General features: G+C 39.3%; 1 protein-coding gene across 2 annotated transcripts in view; it reads right to left on the reverse strand.

The window, feature by feature from the left end:
* The window catches only part of SLIT3 (slit guidance ligand 3), a 479,094-nt gene that overhangs the window by 428,543 nt on the left and 28,110 nt on the right, over nt 1-22,441 (reverse strand). For both annotated transcript variants that reach the window (XM_027722165.2, XM_027722164.2), the window contains one exon: nt 6,529-6,600. In XM_027722165.2, the coding sequence (XP_027577966.2) occupies nt 6,529-6,600 (72 nt within the window). The remainder of the gene's footprint in view (nt 1-6,528; nt 6,601-22,441) is intronic.

Raw genomic sequence — 22,441 nt, forward strand, 5'->3', positions numbered from 1 at the left:
AATTGCTTTGAAGTGCGCAAATCCACGCAGCAATACACACTTCTCACCAGCATCTCCAAAGTGTATGAATGACAGGATAAACCATTGTTTCCAGGCAGTTTTAATGTGGTTTTAACACCCAGCTCAAGAAGAAAAATTAAGCAGTGAAGGTATTATTAAATAATAAAACTCTGCCTGCAAGTTCTTCAGCAATATTTGGTATATTTTGTGTATGTTTGTGTAGATGTGCTTTCTTGATTGTAATCTCCCCTTAAAAATTACTAATAACTCCATATTCCCTGTTTCCTGGTGCTCCTCCAGATATCATAGTTACATTTACTTATTTGCCCTGTTTTACAGAACACACACACCTTATTAGCTATGATGTGCATTTGCTGCACACCAAACTAGAAAACTCAGATGGATCCATCACAATGCACAGCTGTGGCCATAAAGCACAGATGAGATTTTTCTTATTTCAGAAAGAATAATTTTTCTTATTTCAGGATGAAAACATTTTAAAAGCAAATTAAATGTAATCAGATAAAAGGCAACTTAAATTTCATTACAAATGACAGTGGATCAGTGCAAGTTCACAAAGTTCCACATGCTATCCTCTCTCATCCTTCCAAAAACAGCAGTTCTATAAGGAGGTTGATGTCAGGTAGTTCCTGACAATCATTAATTTAAAGGAAAAGTGACACGTTTCACTTTCCAGTTTGGTTCAATGATTCAATTAAATGTTTGAGTAGCACTTGAAAAAGCAAGAGTCACTGATAGCCACTGACATCTCCCTGGGAAACACGAATTTCCAATTAAGAGATTGGAAGGTGCAGCCCAGGGTGAGACAGGCTGTCCTCCTGCAGCCCAGGGAGCTCCAGGGTGGAGCAGATGGATGCCCAAAGGAGGCTGTGATCCTGTGGGAAGTAGGAACAGGGTCCAGGCAGGACTTGCAGCCCCATGGGGAGAGGAGCCCAGGCTGGAGCAGGGGAAGAGTGTGAGGAGCCCTTCCCAGAGGAGGAAGGAGCAGCAGAGACGGCGTGTGATGAACTGACTGTAACCCCCATTCCCTGTGCCCCTGCACTGCTGGGGGGGAGCAGGGAGAGAATTCAGAAAGTTAAGCCCTGGAAGAAAAAAGGGGTAGGGGAAGGTGTTTTAAGATTTGGTTTCATTTCTCATTACCCTGCTCTGATTGGATTGGTAATAAAGTGACATCCCTACAGTCAGGTCAAGTTTTACCCATGATGGTGACTGGTGAGTGACCTCTGCTGCCCTTCTCTCTCCCCACAAGCCATTCTCTAGACTCTCACCCCTTTGCAGCTGAGGAGAGTAATGCTAGAGCAGCTTTAGTGGGCACCAGCACCCAGCCAGGGTCAACCCAGCACACAACCTCAGCCTTCTGTGAGTCTGCTAAAATTGAATATTGCCTCTTTTTAAGGCTACTCAGAGAATTCATACTGAGTGCTACAAGTACTGACTCACTATTTTACCCATCCATCAATCAGCTTCCAAAACATTCCACTGTGCAAGAAATAGGCATCCCACCGATCCAGCTTTGACAAATCTCACAGTGCTACAAATATTGACATTGTGTTAAAAACAAGCAACTTATTACACAGTGGCTGTATCTGATAGTAAGAGGCCATCCCATTTTATTGGAACAAATAACTGATCTACATCTCCACTTTGTTGATCTTGTTACTTCGGTAACAATTAGAGAGGAACATGATAAAACGTTGGGACACCATAACTAGAAAGTTTAAGCACCATGAGATTTTAAAGGTATTATGGACACACCTGTTTTGTCTCAGAGTTCAGGATCACAGGGCTCTGCTCCCACACTACAAGGTCCAGCCTTGATATGAAATCTGAATTCTGATACTACCCTAAAAAGTAAACAATTTCAGAGCCTAATGGATGCTTCCACCAACCTGATACTTCTGGTATCAAATCTCAGTATCTAAGTCTCCAGAGCCTGGTTTATTTAGTCAAGTGACAACTAAGACAGCTCATTAAAAGTGAAGAGACCCACCAAATGGTCTGTGGCTATAAATTCATGGAGGCATCACTACAGGACTTGAGTTTAGAGCACTTCTAAGAGTTTTTTTTTCACCCACACAAAGGAGCTTTACCTTGACTGCTTAGCAGCTGGTTGAGGTAGGGAGGCTTCAATAGAGAAATCAATATATTCCTACATAACGGGGTGTTTGTGGGGGAATGGGCCTGTTTCCCCCTTTTGTTTTGTTTTTAAAGATAAATAAGTATCTCATGGACTACCAGCATCCTTGCTTTTTAGTGAAAAGCAGATGCACTACAATCATTTTATACACCAGCTGTGCACACAAAGGATATGCAGGATTCCAGCACTCACAAAGCTTTGTTTACAAACTTGGCTAATAAATTTCATTGGTTGTTTTGGATATTAGAAAGTAATTACCTTGGAATCAAAACCTGGGTTTATAGCTGTTAAATTACATGTTTCATTTTACTATATGTTCTCATAACTTGTCTTAATAATACCTTTTACTTTATGACTAGATATCAGTAAATATCTGAAACTGTTAAAAAAAAATCTTTCTTGTTTCTAATACTCAATTTATTAAAAATGCCTTTTCCTTGATTCAGTTCTCTCATTAAAAGTGCCTGCAGTTTGAATTATTAGATAATTATCCCAGATAAAACAGTTAAGAAGCTTTAAAACCCAGGCAGTCAAGGCAACAGAGCAATGAGAAACATTTCCACCAGAGAACCCAATCAAGGGTTCATCCAACTTAAACTTAAAACTCTTATCTAAACCAAAGCAAACAAAATCCATGAGTCTCCAAGCCAAATCTTTCTAGAAGGAAAGGCTCAAAAACCTTATGAGAAACTCGTTTTGTGGGACATTTCACATTCCACTTCAGGTTTATTTCACTATATATATTCCTGCTTCTAATAACAACCAGATGTGACAACCAAGTCTGTCCAGCACTGTAAAGGATACAAGGATATCCTGAAGCTCAGCATTTTGGGAGAGGCTTGGAGAAAAAAAGCAAAGGTACCTGGAGGTGAAATGTAGGTTGAGGGAGCAGTTATAATCTGAGCAGCATTCTAAATTCAAACTCATTAGTTATCAGAAAGGCTGCATTTCAGTGGAAATGCCCCACGCCCTGAGCCAAGGATGCTATGGTGGCACACAAGGAAACCATCAGGGACACCAGCACTGCTCTTCCAAACTCTGCGTGTATGAAACAGCACAAGAACCCACCATCACCAAACAAGTTTATTCTCCAGCTTTTTCAACCACATCATTGACAAGAAACAATGTCCTACGCTGCGATTTCCAGCAGCAACAAGGCTGAAGAGATTCTGCTGCTACTGAACCACATACATAAAGTTGGTTCCTCTAAAAAACCCCAAGGAAGATTTCAGCCCAGCTGACAGAACACTGAGTAAAGTCTTCAGTTAGTTTTGCAACCTTTAACTGCTCCTGAAACATTAACAGGGGTCTTCCTTGAAACCCTCCAGCACACAAAATTCCTGCATGTTTAAGCAGGTCAGTCACTCCATCTCCACCAATTTCTATTCATACTAATAAATATGCTCAACTTTTAAACTCTTATCAAGTTACCAAAGCTAAAATGTCATCTTTCTGTTTAGTTTTGCATTTAAAAAATAAAATCAAATCAAGTTTGTATTTCATTAACAAACCTATAGGGTGTTACATTCACTGCAATCCTGCTGAAGAGAGCAGCTGTAAGGATCACAGAATTCATCTGTATTTCCTACACGTCCATGTGGACAAGACTATCCAAAATTTACAGTTTGGACACACTGCACAGTAATATTTAGTTCCTAAAATTTTGCATCATTTGAGATGTAGCAAGCTTACACAATTAAAATACTCAATTTTAGACTTTCTACTTTATGAGGATTATAATTATTAAGAATAAAATAATGGACTAATAGTGACGCATAGTCAAGAGTTTGAAAATACATCAGCAGAAATAATACAGCTTTAGCATGGACAATTAAAATTAAGATCAGTATTATCTACACTTTTAATGTTCATTTCATTCACTCCTCATAAATCCCACAAAATCTCCATCACCTCTGCATCGGTCTGTCTTTGTTTCACTACTTTTATTCCCTTTCATCACTTTCTCAGCTATGCTTTCTTCTTGAAAGGCTGGGGCAGAGCAGCTGGGAGAGGAATGTAAGCACCAAAACCTCTTCACTGGAGCATTTTACCCGTTTGTGAACAGAGTGGCACTGCTGAATTTCAGACACTTCATAACAGAAAGAACAACTCTGACTCTCCAGCAGTAGGACCACGACAGTAACACAAAATAATAGAAAGCAACCATATATACGTGTGTGTGTATTTTTACGAGTTACAGCAGGAAAAAAATTCTCATTCTCATCCCATGACTGCAAAACATAAAACCAAACCACACTTGGGACTCTACGAGTTCACTTAGTTAAGATTTATTTACTTAAAATGCACACTGTATTTATATAACACTTGTATCTTCAAAAGAAAAAGCAAGTTTCTTCTGACAAACAGTGTTAAAGTGATCTATCTAATGCAGTATTAAACAGTAAGCAAGACTTTGAGTGAATGTCAGTGAATAAAGACAAATGTTCCGACAGCATCCGTTGGGAGGCATTACAGAACACAGCATTCAGATTAATCATTCTAGTCTGTGTAATTTTATTACAATCTTCATATTCTAAAAGCAAAATGATTTTCCTTGCTGTTAAGGACTATCATGTATCATGGTTATATGATCTACTAAAAAATACACTCTCTGGTACTGGAAAACCTCTGCTATTTTCTGTTTGTTTCTTTGTGCGAGGCACAAGTTATCAACACACCCCACCTTCCACCAAAGCACAAACTACCATAAAGTTCTTTCAGCCTCATGATGGCCACTCAGAGGGATTTTCAAAATGTTAAACTGCAATTTGTAGTGACACAGGTAAACTCTCTAAAAGTTTTTTATCTCGAAAGCATCACCATTTCCACAGACGACCAACCCACATGAACCAGCTCTTCTAAGAAATAAATACAACTGGCACCTTCCAGAGACCAGACGAAGGTATCTGCAAGTACCAGCTCAATGTTACACTCAAGAGGAGTTTCAAGATACGACATTTCAAAACCATGCAAAGAACTTTAGGAAATACAACACAATTGTTCAGCCCGAGCAAATATATTCTAGGGCATTCAGTAGTCACGACAAAGCTTGCAAAACAAGTCCAACAAAGATTTTGCAATGATTTTAAGACTAAAAGACAGCTATGGTTTATAATTATTGATGTTTTTATACCTTTTTTTAATCTGCAGCACAAGGTCATTGAATTACTTGTACAGCTTTTCATGAGCAAGTTTGGACGACACCAAAAGTTCATTACGGAAATTCTCCAAACTATCAATACCACTCCCTGCACAACACTCTACAACTCTCCTCTTCAAATAGTCATGGCTCCAAAATTAATCTGCACTATCACCACGTGGTTTCTATGTCCACAGGAAGAAAAATTTACTGCACTGCCCCAATGGTTGGTTTGGTTGCAGATGGAGGTATTTAAACACTTATGAAAACTCCACATGAACGGAGCAACTTTTCAACCAACAACGAGTAGTAAGTTTACAATTTCACTGACCAAATCACAAGTCTTAGTATCTGACCTGCCATAAACAAACCCAAGCATTAAAAGAACAATTTCATCATCTAGAACATCTTTCAAAAAGCCAGTGTGGATCATGAGTTTAACTTTGTCAGGATCCAAAAACCAGTTTCAAGCAGCTTTTGACAACTCCTTTAGAAAGGCAGATGATTCTTTTCCTGATAAGTAACTGTGCAGGCACCTCATCATCCATTTTATTTTCACACACTTTTTAAGAATATATTTAAAAAATCCTCCAGTCATTGTGCTAACACCACCTCTCCCTCCTCCCACCAAAAAGAAATAATTCCAAGCTCATGTTAGCCTTTTCTGCTGTTGACATGATACCATCTAATCATCTTAGAGCACAGTTTTTATATTTCAAGGAAAAAAAAAATTCTTTACCTCTCCCTACTTCCTCATCTTCCTGACTGACAAGGCAACAGCCAGAACTTGGCTGGTCTGCCTGACAATGCCTTGACTTAATTAAATAAAATGATAATTTTTTAAGCTAAAAAAAAAATAAATCTAACTGTGCATTATTTTTAAATAAGAATATGCAGTCTCTCTTTGTGGACATCTAGACTGTACTGGATATGAGAAGCTGCCACATTTCATGGTTTCTATAAACCTACATAGAGAGTTGAAAAATCAGTCACCTTGATGTCATCATGGTGAATACATGAAAAACAGAAAAATTTTGTGGTTTCTCTTCCCTCTGATATTTATGCTCTATCCAATTACCACTACACACATGCAAACACACCCTTAAAAAACCCTTACCAACTAGCAGTTTAATATCACAGAAATTAAACCTCTCACCACAGTCAAAACACAACCATGGAAATCTGTAAAGCAAGGGACACACAATAGAAAAATAAATCAGATTATACTTACAGTCTAGTTAACTTCTGTGTGTTCTGAAAAAGCAGCTCTGGAAGGACTTGCAATTTATTCTTGTTCAAACGCCTAAAAAGTAACAATTAGAATAAAAAAAAAAAATTAGATTATCTGCCAGTTCAAGAAGTTTATTCTATGATACATAAACATGAAGCTCACGCTGTACATGCTGTGAACTCTGCACAGGATGCATCGTGCACACAGGAACCAAAGGGATTGTGTCACCTGCAGATCACCTGCCCATGTCTGAGAGTTACAGAGTCAAGGAACAGTCACCTCAAAGTCTGAATGTTTTTATATGGATAAGTACACAAATATATTTTTTTCAGTTTCCCTCTGGATGCCAGTGAATCACACACTCAGCTCACACTGTTCTAGGAACAGCTACCAGCAGGTACCTGGATTTTCTCTCTCTCCTTCTAAAAATACAGGCACAGAAAAACAGTACCTTAACCAACCAAGATTATTCCCAGCTTGGCTGTTATTTCTACAGTATAAACAATTATTATTCTTTTTTTTGAAGAACTTCCTTGAAACTTCACTTTGCAAACAGGAGCACTCTTGTAGAACACAACAACATATGGGCAACCAGACCACTGTGTGGTGACTTGAAATAGAATATTAATCTGGAAGATTCTTCCAGGAACATTTTAGAGAACAGATTAATGTTTGTACATTAGTCCCTTTTACTCAAAGTTTACACTGATGACAACTTGCCAGTTTTCAGAAAACAACTGTTACAAGCTATTCCAGCCTAGTAGCTATAAAAAGCATGAGCCTCCTCTCCTTGAAAGGCGTGACAGCCCCGTGAAATCCAAAAGCAGTTCTACTTGTAAGACACAACCTTTTTCTTCAACCCTTTTTCTGTTGTTTGACAATAAAAACAGTCTCTTGCTTTATCCTAATGAAGTGGACCTGAACTAATCACACACAACTCCCTGTTCTAAACAGGAAGCTGCATCCTGTAAATTCATTTATGAGCCTGTCTTTATGCCCCCTTTGTTCCCAATCTACCTGACAAGTTAATTTGGATAGAAGATCTACTTTTTTTTGCTGAAGTTTTGATCTCCAAAAGACACCTGGAACTTTCATAAATCTACTGCTACTTTGCACCCAATATCTGGTTTCCAGTTTTCCTGCACACTGAGTAATCTCACTATCAGAATTCAAGAATTTTTGGAACTGAAAGCCCTTCCTCAGAGATCAAACTAACGTTGTGGGGTTTCACATGGCAGAGATTTCACATGGCTACCATATGAATGCATCTTGCAAGATAAAGGGGTGATGGGAGGGAAGAGGAGTATTAACTTCTCTTTCTGACACCTAGAACAGATCAAAGGCTGCTCCTGCAATCCTGCTCCCAGAGCCTGTGCATCACACACACCACATGCTGCCTTCAGCAGAGACAAATATGGGGTATTTTCTAGTGCTTTTACCAACCCCCCAATTTCACTGCTCAGATAAATGAAGAAAACAGTAAATAAAACTCTAAACAAGAACATGAGAGATACTAAGCACTACTTTGCATTTGGGAAAGGAAATGGGAAGATGTAAAACTGGATTTGCTTACATCCATGTGACATTTCACAATTCTATACCTAAATAAACTTAATCTTCATCTTATTTAATTCAAGTTCGATGGTAATGCTCTACTTAACCCTCATCAAATTCATTACTTCAGCTAAGCATGTTTATCTTCTAGAGTAACAGGATGAAACATAAGGAAGAAAAATACTTATGATAATGTAGGGTTAGCACTCCTCAGCTCCATCCTCATTCACCAAGACTACCACCAGTTATTGAGAAACACTCAACACATTCAACTTATTTAGCAATCAGAATGAAAACTGCTATCAGTGAAATGAATCTATTCCACACATTGTCCAATATTTATTCCTGTGGCTGACTGTCATTTCAGATCTCACAATGTACACACAATCACCCACTGTCAACCCAAAGCCATCTGACTTATCTCAGATCCAAGGAATATGTTTTAAGAATATTCTTTGCTCTGCTTGCAAGGATTTCACAAATGCTGAGTTTGTCCTTATTGTTTTAAGCCAAAGAAACTAATGAAAATCAGATTAAGTTTCTAGAACAGGAGGTTTCACACCAACAAGCAGACAATATCCGTACTAACAAAAAATTTTATTCTCAAGGTTAGAAAGTTTGCAACATGAGAAGTCAAACATTTACAACTTGCAGTGGCATGAATAACTTACAGAAAAAAAAAAACACAACCCTACCATCAAATTCTTTTTCCCTAACTTACAATCATATCAAACCAGAATATTAAACATTGAAATTATTTCCTATTATTTATATGGCCCAACACTAACTTACCTGTGATGGAACAAATTCTCAGCTGCCCTTCTAAATTGTCCTAAGTGTTTGAAGATTTCATCCAGTCAAAAGTATTGATTTTCTTTCAAACCTTACAGGAAGTCCACACAAGGACACTTTTGCAAAGCTCACATTGGGACCTGCTCTTCACCAGCACTAAAATTTTCATATGGGTCTCAATTTATTTAATATTTTTCACATTATATTGTTATAAATTAAGGTCTTTTTACACTGCAGCAGTGAGCAAACTGAACCTGTGTGTCAAGGCCAACAAGTTGAGGACATCCTTGCTTTGCTTTAACTCACATAAACTTGATTTTCAAAATAACCCAGCACTCCTGATTAGTGCTCCTGCACATGGTGCATCCTCCACACACTGCAGGTACACAACATTTCTGCCCCAAACCACAGTTTTGAAGCCCTAAGGCAAAGCTGTGTGACTACGTTATAAAAAAGCAAATTAAGGTAACAAGAAACATTTGAAGAGTCCATGGCTACTGATGTCCTGCTTTAAGCTATGGCACTCTCCAAAAGACCTTCCACCACTTCCTAAGATTTATTTCAAGTTGAAATTTCTGCCAAAAGTCATTTGATTCATAGTTGGATTCTTAGGGGAACTCAGAGAACGAACAGGGAGTTGTTTCTTTTGCACATCACCTACTGTATTACAGTTGTAAATAACCAAAATATAAGACTAGATCACCTCATAGAAACTTAGACATACTTGCCATAGGATACATCTAAAATGCTTATATTTATTATGTGCCAGAAAGCCACCAATAGCCTAGGAAAAAAAAAAAAATTCCAGTTACACCTCTTATTTCTCTTCCTGGGCTTGAGAGAAAGGCCATTAAGAAAGTCCTCAATACTGAAGTATCAAAGTACCAGACAGGATGTTTTTAAATTCCAAAAAAAGAGACATAGACAAAGATTATTTAATGAAAAGACCAAATGCTCTGAATGAACATTTATAAGCAGTTTCCTCCAGTTTGACAAAGAAGTGCCAAACACAGATGAAATGCAGTGGAATAGTTCCTAACAGGAGCCTAACAATAGCTCCTAACGAGAGCTTTTCACCATCACATTATTGCCTAAATCTTAATCCTGTCAGGTGTTCAATTTTAATCACAGCAGTATTTCTGATTTCATAACAAGCACCTTGGAAATGGTGATGCCTTATATTACAACAGTGAAACAAAAACGGTCTGCAAAGAGTTCATACACAAAATGAGCTAAAATCCTGTAAAATGATTTTGTGGACGTTGTTCTTGGGACTGCACTTTTTCAACAAATATAGATATTCCTGATTTTAAATTAGTGACTTAAAATAGAAACAACAATATATGATACCTGGAAGTTGAATTTAAATCAGAGTCACTTTTGCAACTGTAATTGGTCATATCATGAAGGAAGGATATGTCTTTGTGAATCTGAACAGTGGACTAGAATTAAAAAATTATCATTTACATTTTCTCATGAGCAAAATCAGACAAATTCCATGACACTAAATCGTTGGGATTGTTCAGACTGGGAATGCCACCTGGGACTCAGCACACTGCAACATAAAAACTTGGAAGTGGCCTCTTCCCTCACACTGGTTATTTTGGATGCTGCAACCAGCCCGTGTGTGTGCACACCCAGCACCACCCCAGGTACAGCTGGGGCCAGGACGGAATCTGGGGCACAGAGCCAGGCAGGATCTGCTCCAGATTATTTGACCTGTGACTGCTGGATGAGAAGGCAGCTGCTGAGTCTCCCATGCATTTTGCACTGGATGTTTTACAGCTCGTAAGACCTGCAAAGTATTCCGGGAATCCGGAGCGCTGGGCAGGATGATCCGTAATCACCCTGTGCCACAGGACAGATCAGCTCCAGTGCTGGATCAGAAGCAGCTCTGGATGTGCCCAGCATGGAGTCCAGACTAATAAAGCCTCCTGGAAGCTGCAGAACTGTGCAGAGAGGCTCTCCAGGAGTCATATCAGCTCTGGCAATACCTGCACTGAGTCAGATTTATTAAGTCTGATTAGACACATGCTGGCTGCACAGTCAACAACCTCCACACACTGCAACTCCCTCCACCTTCCAGGCTGCTTTAACCACTCCTGTGCAAGGGAAATAGAACTTGCCATATTCTGGTTTGTTACTCTGCTCCTCAGGTCCCCATAAGTGACCCAAAAAAATTGACCAGGCACCAGCTGCACACAATAGTTCTTGGTGTGTAAGCCATGGGATTCCAGGAGTCCATATGTCACCTCCAAGGCATCTGTGAAACCAACACCCTGGGACAATGCTCTCTCAACTGGGCTCATGTTCACCTGTGGTTCTGCTGGAAGGTGTTTAGGGAGCTGTAAATGTTAAAAGCTAAAAGCTCATACTTCTGTATGCAGGAATTCACTGCAGAAGTGAAAAACTGCTTTTTCTGAAATTATTACAAATTACTGGCGCACTTTTAAAACCAAGATTGCTTAGAAAAGTGAAAAATTCAGTCTAGGGTGTAAACTTATCTAGAGTTTATTTAAATTTGGATGCCAGACAGTTTCATCCTCTCAAAATCCCTCACACAGAACCAGGCATGTCAGTGATTTCACTCTTCTAATCACCTTAGAGGAATGCAATGTTTAAATGCCAGTGTATGAAATTCTGGTGTATTGGAGGAGCACTTCTATAAAATGCGTGATGTCATATATAATAATATTCACAATATCATATATATATGCATGATATCTTTGCCCACCACAAAAAAATCATAACTCCAGCTGCAGCCAAGAGACAGGAGTATGTGCAGATGTGTATATAGACATATATATGCACATGTATATCCATGTATCTGTGCCTACATGTCTATAAATATGGACTTGCTCCTTATTTAACTTCAGCCAGAGTCCCTCTGTCCCAACTCCTATGCCTTTCCATGCCTCTAAGTAAGCCCTTTTTCTCCCAGTTATTTTGGATGCTGACTTCTATTTTCATATAAAATTAATACATAAATTTCTGTATTTCTCAGCTTTATCATATCACAAACTATATTTTCCTGTTTTATTATTCAAATAGCTTAAAATACAGATTTACAGAATTTGTGACCTTTAGTAGTCCCATCCATGCAACAGTGTCCTCTGGTTTATTATTGTTTTCTTTAGAGCAGCCACATTTAGCATCAAACCCACTGTTTCAACACAGGACAAACACTCCCTCTCACCACCCAAAAAGATTTGGCTCCTATATATAACAAGTGCCAGTTTTCCCCTTCCTCCCTCAGCCTACTGCCCAACTGGGGGTTTTTATGTCCTGAAGGCAAAGGGATGGAGGGAAACAACCTCTGTGTCAATCACAGAATATCAAGGGCCCTTAAAAAAACAATGGAGAAGTTATTAACTGTGAAATTCCTACCTTCCTGGCTCCAACCAGGCTAATCATATTCCTTCCTCTGTCTGAAGCTGGGATAGGAGAGAAACTTAACTATTAAGATTCCCCTGACTATTAAAACACAGAGTCGGAAACAACCACCGAAGGCTGAAAGAAACAACACTACCAGCCTAGAAGTAAACTGAAGATCTTAATCAGGATCATTCCATGAAACAAATGGAGGAAAAAACCTTCATTTCACAAAGGTTATTTTAATATTTACTGTATTTCTGCTTTATTCCTTTTCTTGTCTTCTGGTTGAGTCAAAACCCCTCAGTATCAGTAGGGAAATTTTCAATTTGTTTTCGAGGTCACATCTCCCCCAGAGGAGAAACTTTCTGTGGGTACTGGCTTGAGCTGCATCCCTCATGTTCACACACTTGGAAGGGTCACATCCAGTTCAGGTGCTGCTGCCTCATGGAGCTCCACTCACAGTAAGAGCAAATAGAAACTAAATCTAACCTGTACCATAGGCATGATCAGCATATCATAGGCATGATCAGCACAGATGGAAAAGAACAAGATGCACAAGGAAGCACAACCAGTACTAGAACACTGCTCAGCTCACAACCATTTTAATCTTTTTTCAAGAACATCCTAAACCAGATTCTTTGCTACTGCAAATTATAAAGAAGAATACACTTGAAGAAGCAGGCAGTGTGACACCCCTCCCATGCAGGATATCCCTTCCTTATATCCCTTCCTTCTCAAGGCTTTTAGCACCACTGGAAGACTTCAGGAAGTTCAGAAGAATTTCAGAATTCAAATGAACAGGTAAAAGAACATTTAAAATCTCCGAGACCTGTGCATTCCTTATACAATTAATTTGGAAATTTGAAAAAGTTTTAATGCAATAACAATCCTTCTTGACTTCTCTCATTCATCTGCACACAGGGTGTACAAATACACCTCAGAGTGGGTCTGAGAAGCAACATTACCAGATCACACCAAACACAACTGTACCCAGTATTTTGAGACAGAGCACCTTCAGCTTCATACTTTGTTCTCACAGCTGCAGAAGAGTTTTGAGTAAGAAACAAATCAAAGAAAACCCAACCCCCCTTTACTCCAAGGTTACAGTGAGTGGATGCTCACCAACCCCATGAGAAATTTCCTTCTTCAACATTCCCAAGGGGCACTCACCTCCTTCCCAGGGACAATACCAAATCAATGCAAAAGCAATGCAAGTATTGTTTATTCAAACTTGGCAAACTGTGCAATTTCCCAATGCAACTTAATTTCTCCTTAAGCCACTGACTTGATTTGAAAGTTCTGAATGCCATAATATCAGTAACTTCAGGCAAACTGCAAATATTGAAGGCAGGAGCAGAAATCACCAAATTTCCACAGCTATGAGGGAAAAGCAAAGTACCAGACTCCTGCCAGACAATCTCACAGCAAAAGGCCCTTATACCCAACTATGCTTTTCATTTAAAATGTCTTGCAGTATTATATTAACTAATACTACACTTGCATATTACTGAACACATTCCACCCAAAAATTTAAGTTCATACACAGACTCTGACATAAACTGTCAGCTTTATTGTCTCTGAGTATAGCAATTATCTGGTTTCAACCCCATGAATGTGTGTGAGACCCATCAGCCTCTGAATCCTGTGCCTGCTTTTCTACTGAGCATCGACAGCTTTACTACCAAATCAAAATTACTCATATTTGTCATGAAATAAGTAGCACTCAGTTCCTTTCCACACAAGTTCAACAGCTTCAAAGTTTGATTTAAAATCTACATTCACATTGCTACCTATTACATAACTCATTCTCCAACAGAAAATCAAAATTACAGTGCATTTAAACTTCTTAAATGAGTAGCTTTAAAGGAACAGTCCTGTTACTTCAGCCTTTAATATGCAGAAATTATCCAAGTAACTTTGGGATCACTCCCCAATTTGGTCATTTATTTTATTTCACACTCCAAACATCTGGGTCTCATTTTTGGCAAGGAGCAAGCTTGCTTTTTTTCCTTTGTTGTTAAGAGCTCCATGGCATTGTCCTTGGAGAACAGCCTCGGGGAACATGATGCAGTTGAAGGAGTTTCTACCAGTTAAAAAGAGAAGCAGTTACATCACAAGCTTGGGAGGGACCAAGAAGCAGTAAAAATGACTTAATGCATAACAGGAGACTCAACCAGAAAGACAGGAGTTCCTGAACTCCAAGGAGTAACTGAGTTTTCTCTTTTAACTGCACTGACTTGGGAAGCAGTAATGCAGGAGCACAGCCAACTGCCTTCAATGCTTACACCAGAAAATCCTATTAACATCAAGAAATACGTTGTGTTCATTAATGTAACTTCTTCTTTGCTTTGTATCACTTCCTCTCAGTAAGGAAAAACAGTCAAGATGCAGCACCCGTTAAAAAAGCCAACCTTATCCATTACTTTCTGTCATCACCTCTTTATATTACTACCCTAGGAAATAAAGCCAGACGAGATATAATGGAATTTCAATAAGGTTGCTATGAGGAAGCCCAGGACAACCATATTACAGGATTATGGTGTGGGATAAATGAACCCCCCTATCCATGTGACATGTTATTACAGAAGCCTTTCCAAAAGCTGTGAGATACCACTGGAAGTTGCTAAGGGACCATATTTTGAAGGCAAACTGTTTACAGTAGCTACAACCTCGAGATCCCTTATTCCAAACTGAGCAGACTGGGTGGTCCTGGTTCACATTTTCAAAGCTGTCAGAAGTAATAACCTTTATTAGTAACTTCCCATTAGACTGAGAAAGATTATCTCCCCTCTCCCAGAAGCAGACTATGTGTCTGTGCAAAGTGGCAGCACACACACCGGGAGCTCTATAACATTTGATAGTTTTCAGCATAAGATTCCTTTTTTTTTTTTTTCCTAAGGATCTCTTCCTATGAAAAAATCTGACATTAAGATGGAGAGTAGAACCACTAATAAGCATTATACACACATGTTCTCTGGCTAGGAACAAACACTGGCAAAAGAAGTATTAGGAACAGGTTTCTGTGAAGAAAGCAAGAGGCAAATTTTTAGCATGCACATCTCCAAGCCACGCTGCCCCTGTTGACAAGTCTTAAAAGTTTATATTAATCCAATTAACCGTTTCCAGAAGTCAGAAATTGCAGTGAATAAAACTCACAAGTACAGCTTTTATTGCAATTTTTACCAGAAAATACAGAACCTGTTTGATCTATTTTAATAACCCGATACCAGCCTGGCTCACCACGCTCTCCATATATAGTCAGGAATGCTCCGTGGCACTGGGGTGCTCCCTCTCCCTGTGCCAAGCAGAGCTATTAAAAAAGGAAGGCCAGCAGGAGCATCTCCCCCCTGAAGTCAAACTGGATACTTAAAAAGGGGTCCACCTTTCAAAGCCAATGGAATGGGTACAAGGAAATAATTGGGTGGAACAGAGAGCACACTGTAAACTTGGCTTCAATTTGAGAATGAAACAGCAGCTCTTGACTCTGGGAATTCCCTACCACAACTCAAAGGACATCTCACTAGGAAGCCACAGGTAACCAGACACAAAAATCTGTCTTGTCTAAAAACTGAGCACATCCAGTTTCTGTGATAATCACCTCTGAGCCACTTTCCCAGCAGCTTATCAAATTCTGGGGTCGGTTTTTCTGAAGTGCTTCAGAACCTGAGAGTTCCCATTTCTCTCCTGTATTCTTAATATACCACATCACATCTCACCCCACTCAGAGTTATCAAACACAAGTATTAAAATGTGAATGGAACATCCATAACACCTGCATGAACCCCATAATCCTCTTCTCAGGATACTTCTACTAGAACAGAATCCTCTCTTCTTCTTTGTATACTCATACTAGAACACCTTGACAAAGAGAAAGAGCTAGAGAATAAATCATCTCTAAGCAACTAAGAACATAATACTAACATGCAGTTAACTAGAAGCCAGCAATGGATTAGTTTATTCTTTTCTATGTAGAAGGAAACCTGCAGCTTGAGGGGAGCTGCAGTTCAGTGGACACAGTTAAAAGGGAGTTATGGCAGAGGAAAAGCAAAATCCAGACTGTACTGATCTCATCAAGGACAGAAAGGCTTCAAGATCAACATATTCATGTATTCTCCAAGAACAAAAGGAGGTTAAGTACTTTGAATTCATCATTGTTCCACTCAGGAACAGGATTATTTAAGGATTGCTGTGCTCGACAGCATGAAATTCAGCCAACACTTATGGTATTTCTGAGATGGCAAGCAGCATAATCCTTCTAATATGAGGAAGCTCAAAGAAGCAAAACCCTTTTGATAAAATTACTTCAGCTAAATAAAGTTCATCCAAATAATTCTGGACCAGTGATGCAGAAGTTCTTACCCAACAGTAACACAGACACTCGAGTATTTCCTACAGATCTGAAAGAAACAACTCCTAAATCCTTAAGTGTTTTGCTTAAGCAAATACCCCCATAAGTCTTCATCAAGTATAAAAAACCCTACTAAAATCAAACAAACAAACCACAGGAAAGAAGAATGTTTCAGAACTCTGATGTAATGTCCAGTGCTGATCAGCTACTCCAACTGAGTTACGGCTACGCTGCAGTGGAAGTGTCCTTATCCCACTGGCTTTGTAACCACTGCTTTCAGAAGCTCCAGAATCCTGTGGTTACAGAACCTCTTGTCAACAGAAACGAGACCCAAATTTGTTTTTCCACGAGTTCTTGTGGGTCAGTGACCTACTATGAAAATGTTTTTGATGAAATCAGGTTCGTTTATTTTCACGTTGTTAAAATAAACCTCTTTGTTTTGTAGCCCTGCTCAGATGTACTAATGCAAACCAAACCCCACTCACTGAAGCATGCATCCTGCTTTCTTGCTCGCTGCCCTTTGCCTCTCCTGCACTTTTCCTGTGTTTGGACTCCTCCTGTGCAGGCCTATTGACAGAGCTGTTAATGGCTTCCCTCGGAAAAGAGGGGCAGATTTTTTATATTTTTTTATTTAATGTTTACAAAAGAAATAAAAAAGTTCACTCTTGGACCAGCAATAACCAAGAGCTTGGCTGTCCAGCAATGGCTGAGTAATATATAACTATATAATTATGTGCTACAGACAGGGCAAACTATGAAATCTGAGGGTATTAGTGCCCTGTAGGAGTCCAAAGTACATAAACAGTTATTGGAAACTATCATTTTCCCAAATGCACATACCCAATTAGAAAATACAACCTCAACACATCTTCAAAGAATAAGTGGTTTCTCATTATTTTATTCACTGAATAGTCCCCAAAGGGTAAGACAGTGACAGCTACCGTACCACTTGAAAATTTATTTCAACAGCACTCCCATAAAAATAAACACAAAGAAATACAGTTCTTATTCACTTGACTCATGGGCAAGAAAGAGCAGGAGGGATTAATCTTTGAACTAATTTACCACTGCTAGAGGCTTAAAAAATCCTTGCTAAATAAAGATGGTGCAGCAGAAACTCAAAGCAGGAGGCAGTGCAGGGAACTCACAAACCACCAGTTGCTCAACACTTTTTACCTGCTCTTTCCATTTTACCTCCAGATTGCACTCATGCAAGGTTACTTATCAAGAGTAGAAGGATGACATTGCTTCCATTTAAGTCTGTCTGTGCCACTCACATCAAGTACAGTCCCAATAAGAGTGTCTTTCTGATGTGCAGGAACACATGTTATCAAACCTCATATACATACAGTGAGTTTTACCAAGCTGACTGTGGATTTCTTTCCTGAATTCAGCTGCACCTACTTTTTCAGTCCTGAAACTTCAAGTGCAGCAATTGCAGAACTGTTTGGCAAACTGACAGCTTGCCATATTTTTAAAAGGATAATAGAAAAGGCAAGGCAATTTTGACTTTTTTCTCAAACCATCATAAGAAATATAAACCCTTTCCAAGCATATAACCTGTACTGACATCAAACAGCAGCTCCTCTGTGTGCAAAGACACATCTTTCAATGCTTGAAATCATGCTTGACTAATTTCAATAAAAACTAAAGTTAAATACTTTAATATAAGGAAAAAAAACCCCACCATCAAGCTCCAAACCACAGATGCCTCTCGTTTGAGGTAATGCCACGATGAGAGCACATGACAGGGCTGAGCTTTACTGTTTTTCAAGTCTCCAGTGCCCACAGAACAACGAAGTCACCTCCAAAAAAGCCCCAAATATGTTTTTTGTGTGTGTTAAAGCTTTCCCTTACACTTCTATAAGTCAATTTTTAGAAACATCACTGAAAACACAACTGACCTTTTAACAATGTGGTTTAAACTCTACTAGAATACTTGGAATAGAACCACAGACAGCTTTATTAAGACACTAAACAGGAGACTGACCTTCTCTATAGGCAAAACACAGACTGGGGACCTCTCAGAATGCCCAGGTTTCACCTCTAGGAGCTGTTTCATGCTGGGTTTTTTTCACCACAGTCTTACCCCACTCGTGATCTGTCCTTGCACTTGAACCACTGTGGCTCCCAAAAAATAAACAAGTTCTACCTGCAAGCCCCCATTCCCAGGAGAAGGTAAACACTAATTAATCCTGAGATACTGAGACACAGATGTTACACAAGTGTCTATGTGTGTATATATATTGCAGCCCTACTGTGTTGTACATTTATATTACAGCATATCAAGTTCTAACCATGACTAGAATAGATATCATTAAGATTATAGTAAATTGCCCCCCCAAAACACTTTCTATTTTGCCCTTCTGAAAAATAACATGAATTCTTTAATTTCAAAGTCAGAGTAATACCTCAGCCTTGTGGTGAGGCTACCACTGTACTACAGCCAAAATCAAGTAAAATTTTCTGCAAAATTAATATACATAATAGTATATATTATTGACTGTGAACTGGGTATCTGCACAAACTAGGTCATATTTGAGTATTTTCTTCAATTCTGAACTGTTGTGAGAAGCTTGACTCTACATGGAAATGTATGTACTAGACATCTTGCAACATTCCTTTCCAAAAAGGATGACTTTTTGGACTAATAGTTGCAAATTCTCCTCCTCTCACAACAATTTTTTTATTGACTGCATATCTGAATTGTGGGAACAGCAAAGAGAGAGTTCTTTTAAGTAAAAAAAGAAAAATAATCATTCCTGACCATATCTGATGTATCATTTACGCAAATGACTAACATTTCTCTAAATTACTGCCAGTTAAGTAGCATCAGAAAAATACATCTCTGTGAAATCTTCCAGAGCAGCCAGAGCACAGTATTGACAGATAAGTGAAGTATGTGAGCCATATCTTGGGAACATTTATTTTGGCTGTTTGAGCCAAGAGCGGTACATAACACTGAATCAAAAGCAATATAAAATTAATGAGCTCCCTTCTTTCCTTCCAGGAATTAACAAAGGTGAGCAATCAGCTTGAGCCAAGATGTGACTCAATATGATACAATACTTGCATTCCTCCCCAATGACTGACTGAAGCGCACTATTCACACTCAGCCTGTCCATATCTATTTTATTCTTTTATTTGTAGAGACACACCCTCCATACAGATACACCAAGAGCTATCCTGCCCTTGCTACTGTTTTATGTCCTGTGTGATTCTAAATGTAAACTCAGGCACTGATCACACAGCTCAGCAATACACTATTTGCATATTGTATAGCAGTTTCCATCATATATAATAAATAAAATTCACATCTACTATTTTATCTTCTCCTTATCAGTCACATTCCTCAGGGAAGCTACTGATTTTGCCTGGGTTTTTGTCAAGCAAGTCTTACAGGAAACAGGGATTCCTTACTGGTGACTTGATAGATCTTGAAATTCAGATATCCAGAGGGATGCCCTGGGATGAAGGGCAGCTGGAAGTCCATTAAGGACCTCTGCTCCAGGCAGGAAAAAGCAGCACAACTTGCCAAAGCATCTCAGCCCTCTCCATGGAAAGGACAGCATTTCCCTCAGACCTAAATGGTGGTCAGCCAGTTCAGCAGCAGCAGAGTAAGCTTTGGAAAACATGATAAGCAGCTCAGTTTTTTGCAGCAGATGAAAATCAGAAATCACCCAGTACTGGAACTGCCTTAGAGTCCAGCCAGCTCTGTATCCCACCTCCACCAGTGCCAATATGCAGATTATAGAGGGCAAGAAGGTATGCTTCTCCTCTACAGCCCTGCCAGCTTCCCACCTTTTCTCATCTGGATGAAAGCTTAGTGTATTTAATAGCCCTCAGTGGAGATCTCTTTGATAAGTATGATTTCTGCACTCTGTAGAAAGAGTAAGTGAACACCCCTCCAGAGTACAGCTGAGAGAGGAGACTGAGCCTTCCTCTGGTCTTCTGGTTCTGAGCCAGAATCAGCATCAAATTGTGGAACTCTGTGCAATAATCTGATGAAGGAACTTGTGAATTTAGAAAGCTGTCACATGAGGGTGTTGCTCTATTGTTATCAAGCTCAGAAAACTATGCAGATAAAGTACTGATAATAACAGGAAGCAGTAAATGCAATATAGCCACTTTAAACTGAAGACTCACACTCCAAAACAATACAATTCTTCAGCAAAGCAGTAAGACTTTACTATGCAGGTTGAGCCAAACAGTCCCTCCAAACAAATTCACAGCTTTGCCATGGATTTTTCAAAGACGCTGTCTGAAAGGGAAGCCTTGGACAAACCCCAGACTGGAGAGTGAAAAGGAATGGAAGTGACTCAAATAATACTGGGAAGACTCTGCAGCACAGAGTGCTCCATTCTCCAGGACTGTCCTGTCAGAATCCAGGAATAAAACCAATAGCACCTGGTCAGATACTCCCACCCAAAACATTCTGGCTCCTCATGCTGGATAACCTCACAATGTAAACACTCACACAGACAAGCATTTGAAAGAATGCTAAATTTTCTTGAAAATGGAAGGTAAGAGAGACTCCTTTGTCAGATATTGGTTACAGGATTCCCTTTTTTTTTTTTGACTGGAATAATTTCTCAAAAGACATGGGACAAAAGTTATTAACAGAAACTGCTTTCCCTCATTTACACAAGATGACATCACTGACACAGACTGGCATCTCAGATTAGACAGCACAGGATGGTTCCACCCTAATGATGGTGGGCTTTGCTGCAGTAATTTTGCCCAGCAGGAAAGACTAACTCAAGTTTTGACATATGGAACACCCAGTTCCTCAGGAGTCAGGGGTGATGCCACTGTCTTTGATTTGAACACAAAGAAAGCCAACCCTCCTACTGCAGAGACACCAGGGCTTCCAGATGCCTCCAATTTACCTTTCACACCCTCCCTAGAGGGGCAAGGCTGAGTGTGAAGAGCTGTCCTGGCAGCAGGACACAGGTAAAACCTGATCAGTTCTAAAGCACCAGCAGCTCCTGGGCAGCTTGGCAGCAAACCTGGTCCTCCACCAACTGACTTGTGGCAGTTTGAGAAGGAAGAGGGAAGTGTGCAAGTAATAAAATTGATTAAACATCAGATCACAGCTTAAAATCCATTTCAGCGTGTTTTTGTTCTCCTGCCTTTATAGATAAGCATTTCATGAGCATGGATTTCCAATTAGATATGTTACCCATAATGACAAAGGGAAACGGAGACAGAAAACAATAAAGCTTTTTTTCTGAAAGGTTACATTCAAACTGTCTGACATCTTTACAGATCCATATGGCTTCTTAAATGTGCAGTGTACACAGCCCCAGAAAAACATCCAAACTGCACACACTGCAAGCCCTGCATAAACACTGTGGGTTTGTCCACGCTGCCAAAGATTTGCTTTTGTTTAGAACAGCAAAGAACTGTCCAATGCTTTCATTACTTTGCTGACTGCTCTGCAGCACCTACCAACCTCTCCTCTCAGCACGGTAATTATGGAAGATGCTTTTTGTATTACATGATTTATTTAAAGCCTGTTCAATCTCAATTTATGAAATCCAGATTGTGAAGCATCACCTAACAATTTATTCTTCTCCTCAGCATCTTTGGTCACTAACAGCAATTCTGCAGTACCCTGGGCCAAATAAATATACTTTAATACCTTAATGAAGCATTTAAGGAGCTGCATACAAAGATTTAATACATAGTAGCATCTCTGCAGTTAAAAGTCAAATATAATTTTCATTTTAACCTCTGTCTTCACATGGACAAAACCAAAACCATACAATGTATATGCTGGGGTTAAAATTTGGATTCTAGTTTTTTGCTTCTTTCTTAAAGCTAATTATTTTTCCCAACTTT

Source organism: Pipra filicauda, unplaced genomic scaffold, assembly GCF_003945595.2.
Source record: "Pipra filicauda isolate LSUMZ 115617 unplaced genomic scaffold, ASM394559v2 scaffold3_size10097308_pilon, whole genome shotgun sequence".
In the NCBI taxonomy this organism is placed as follows: domain Eukaryota; kingdom Metazoa; phylum Chordata; class Aves; order Passeriformes; family Pipridae; genus Pipra; species Pipra filicauda.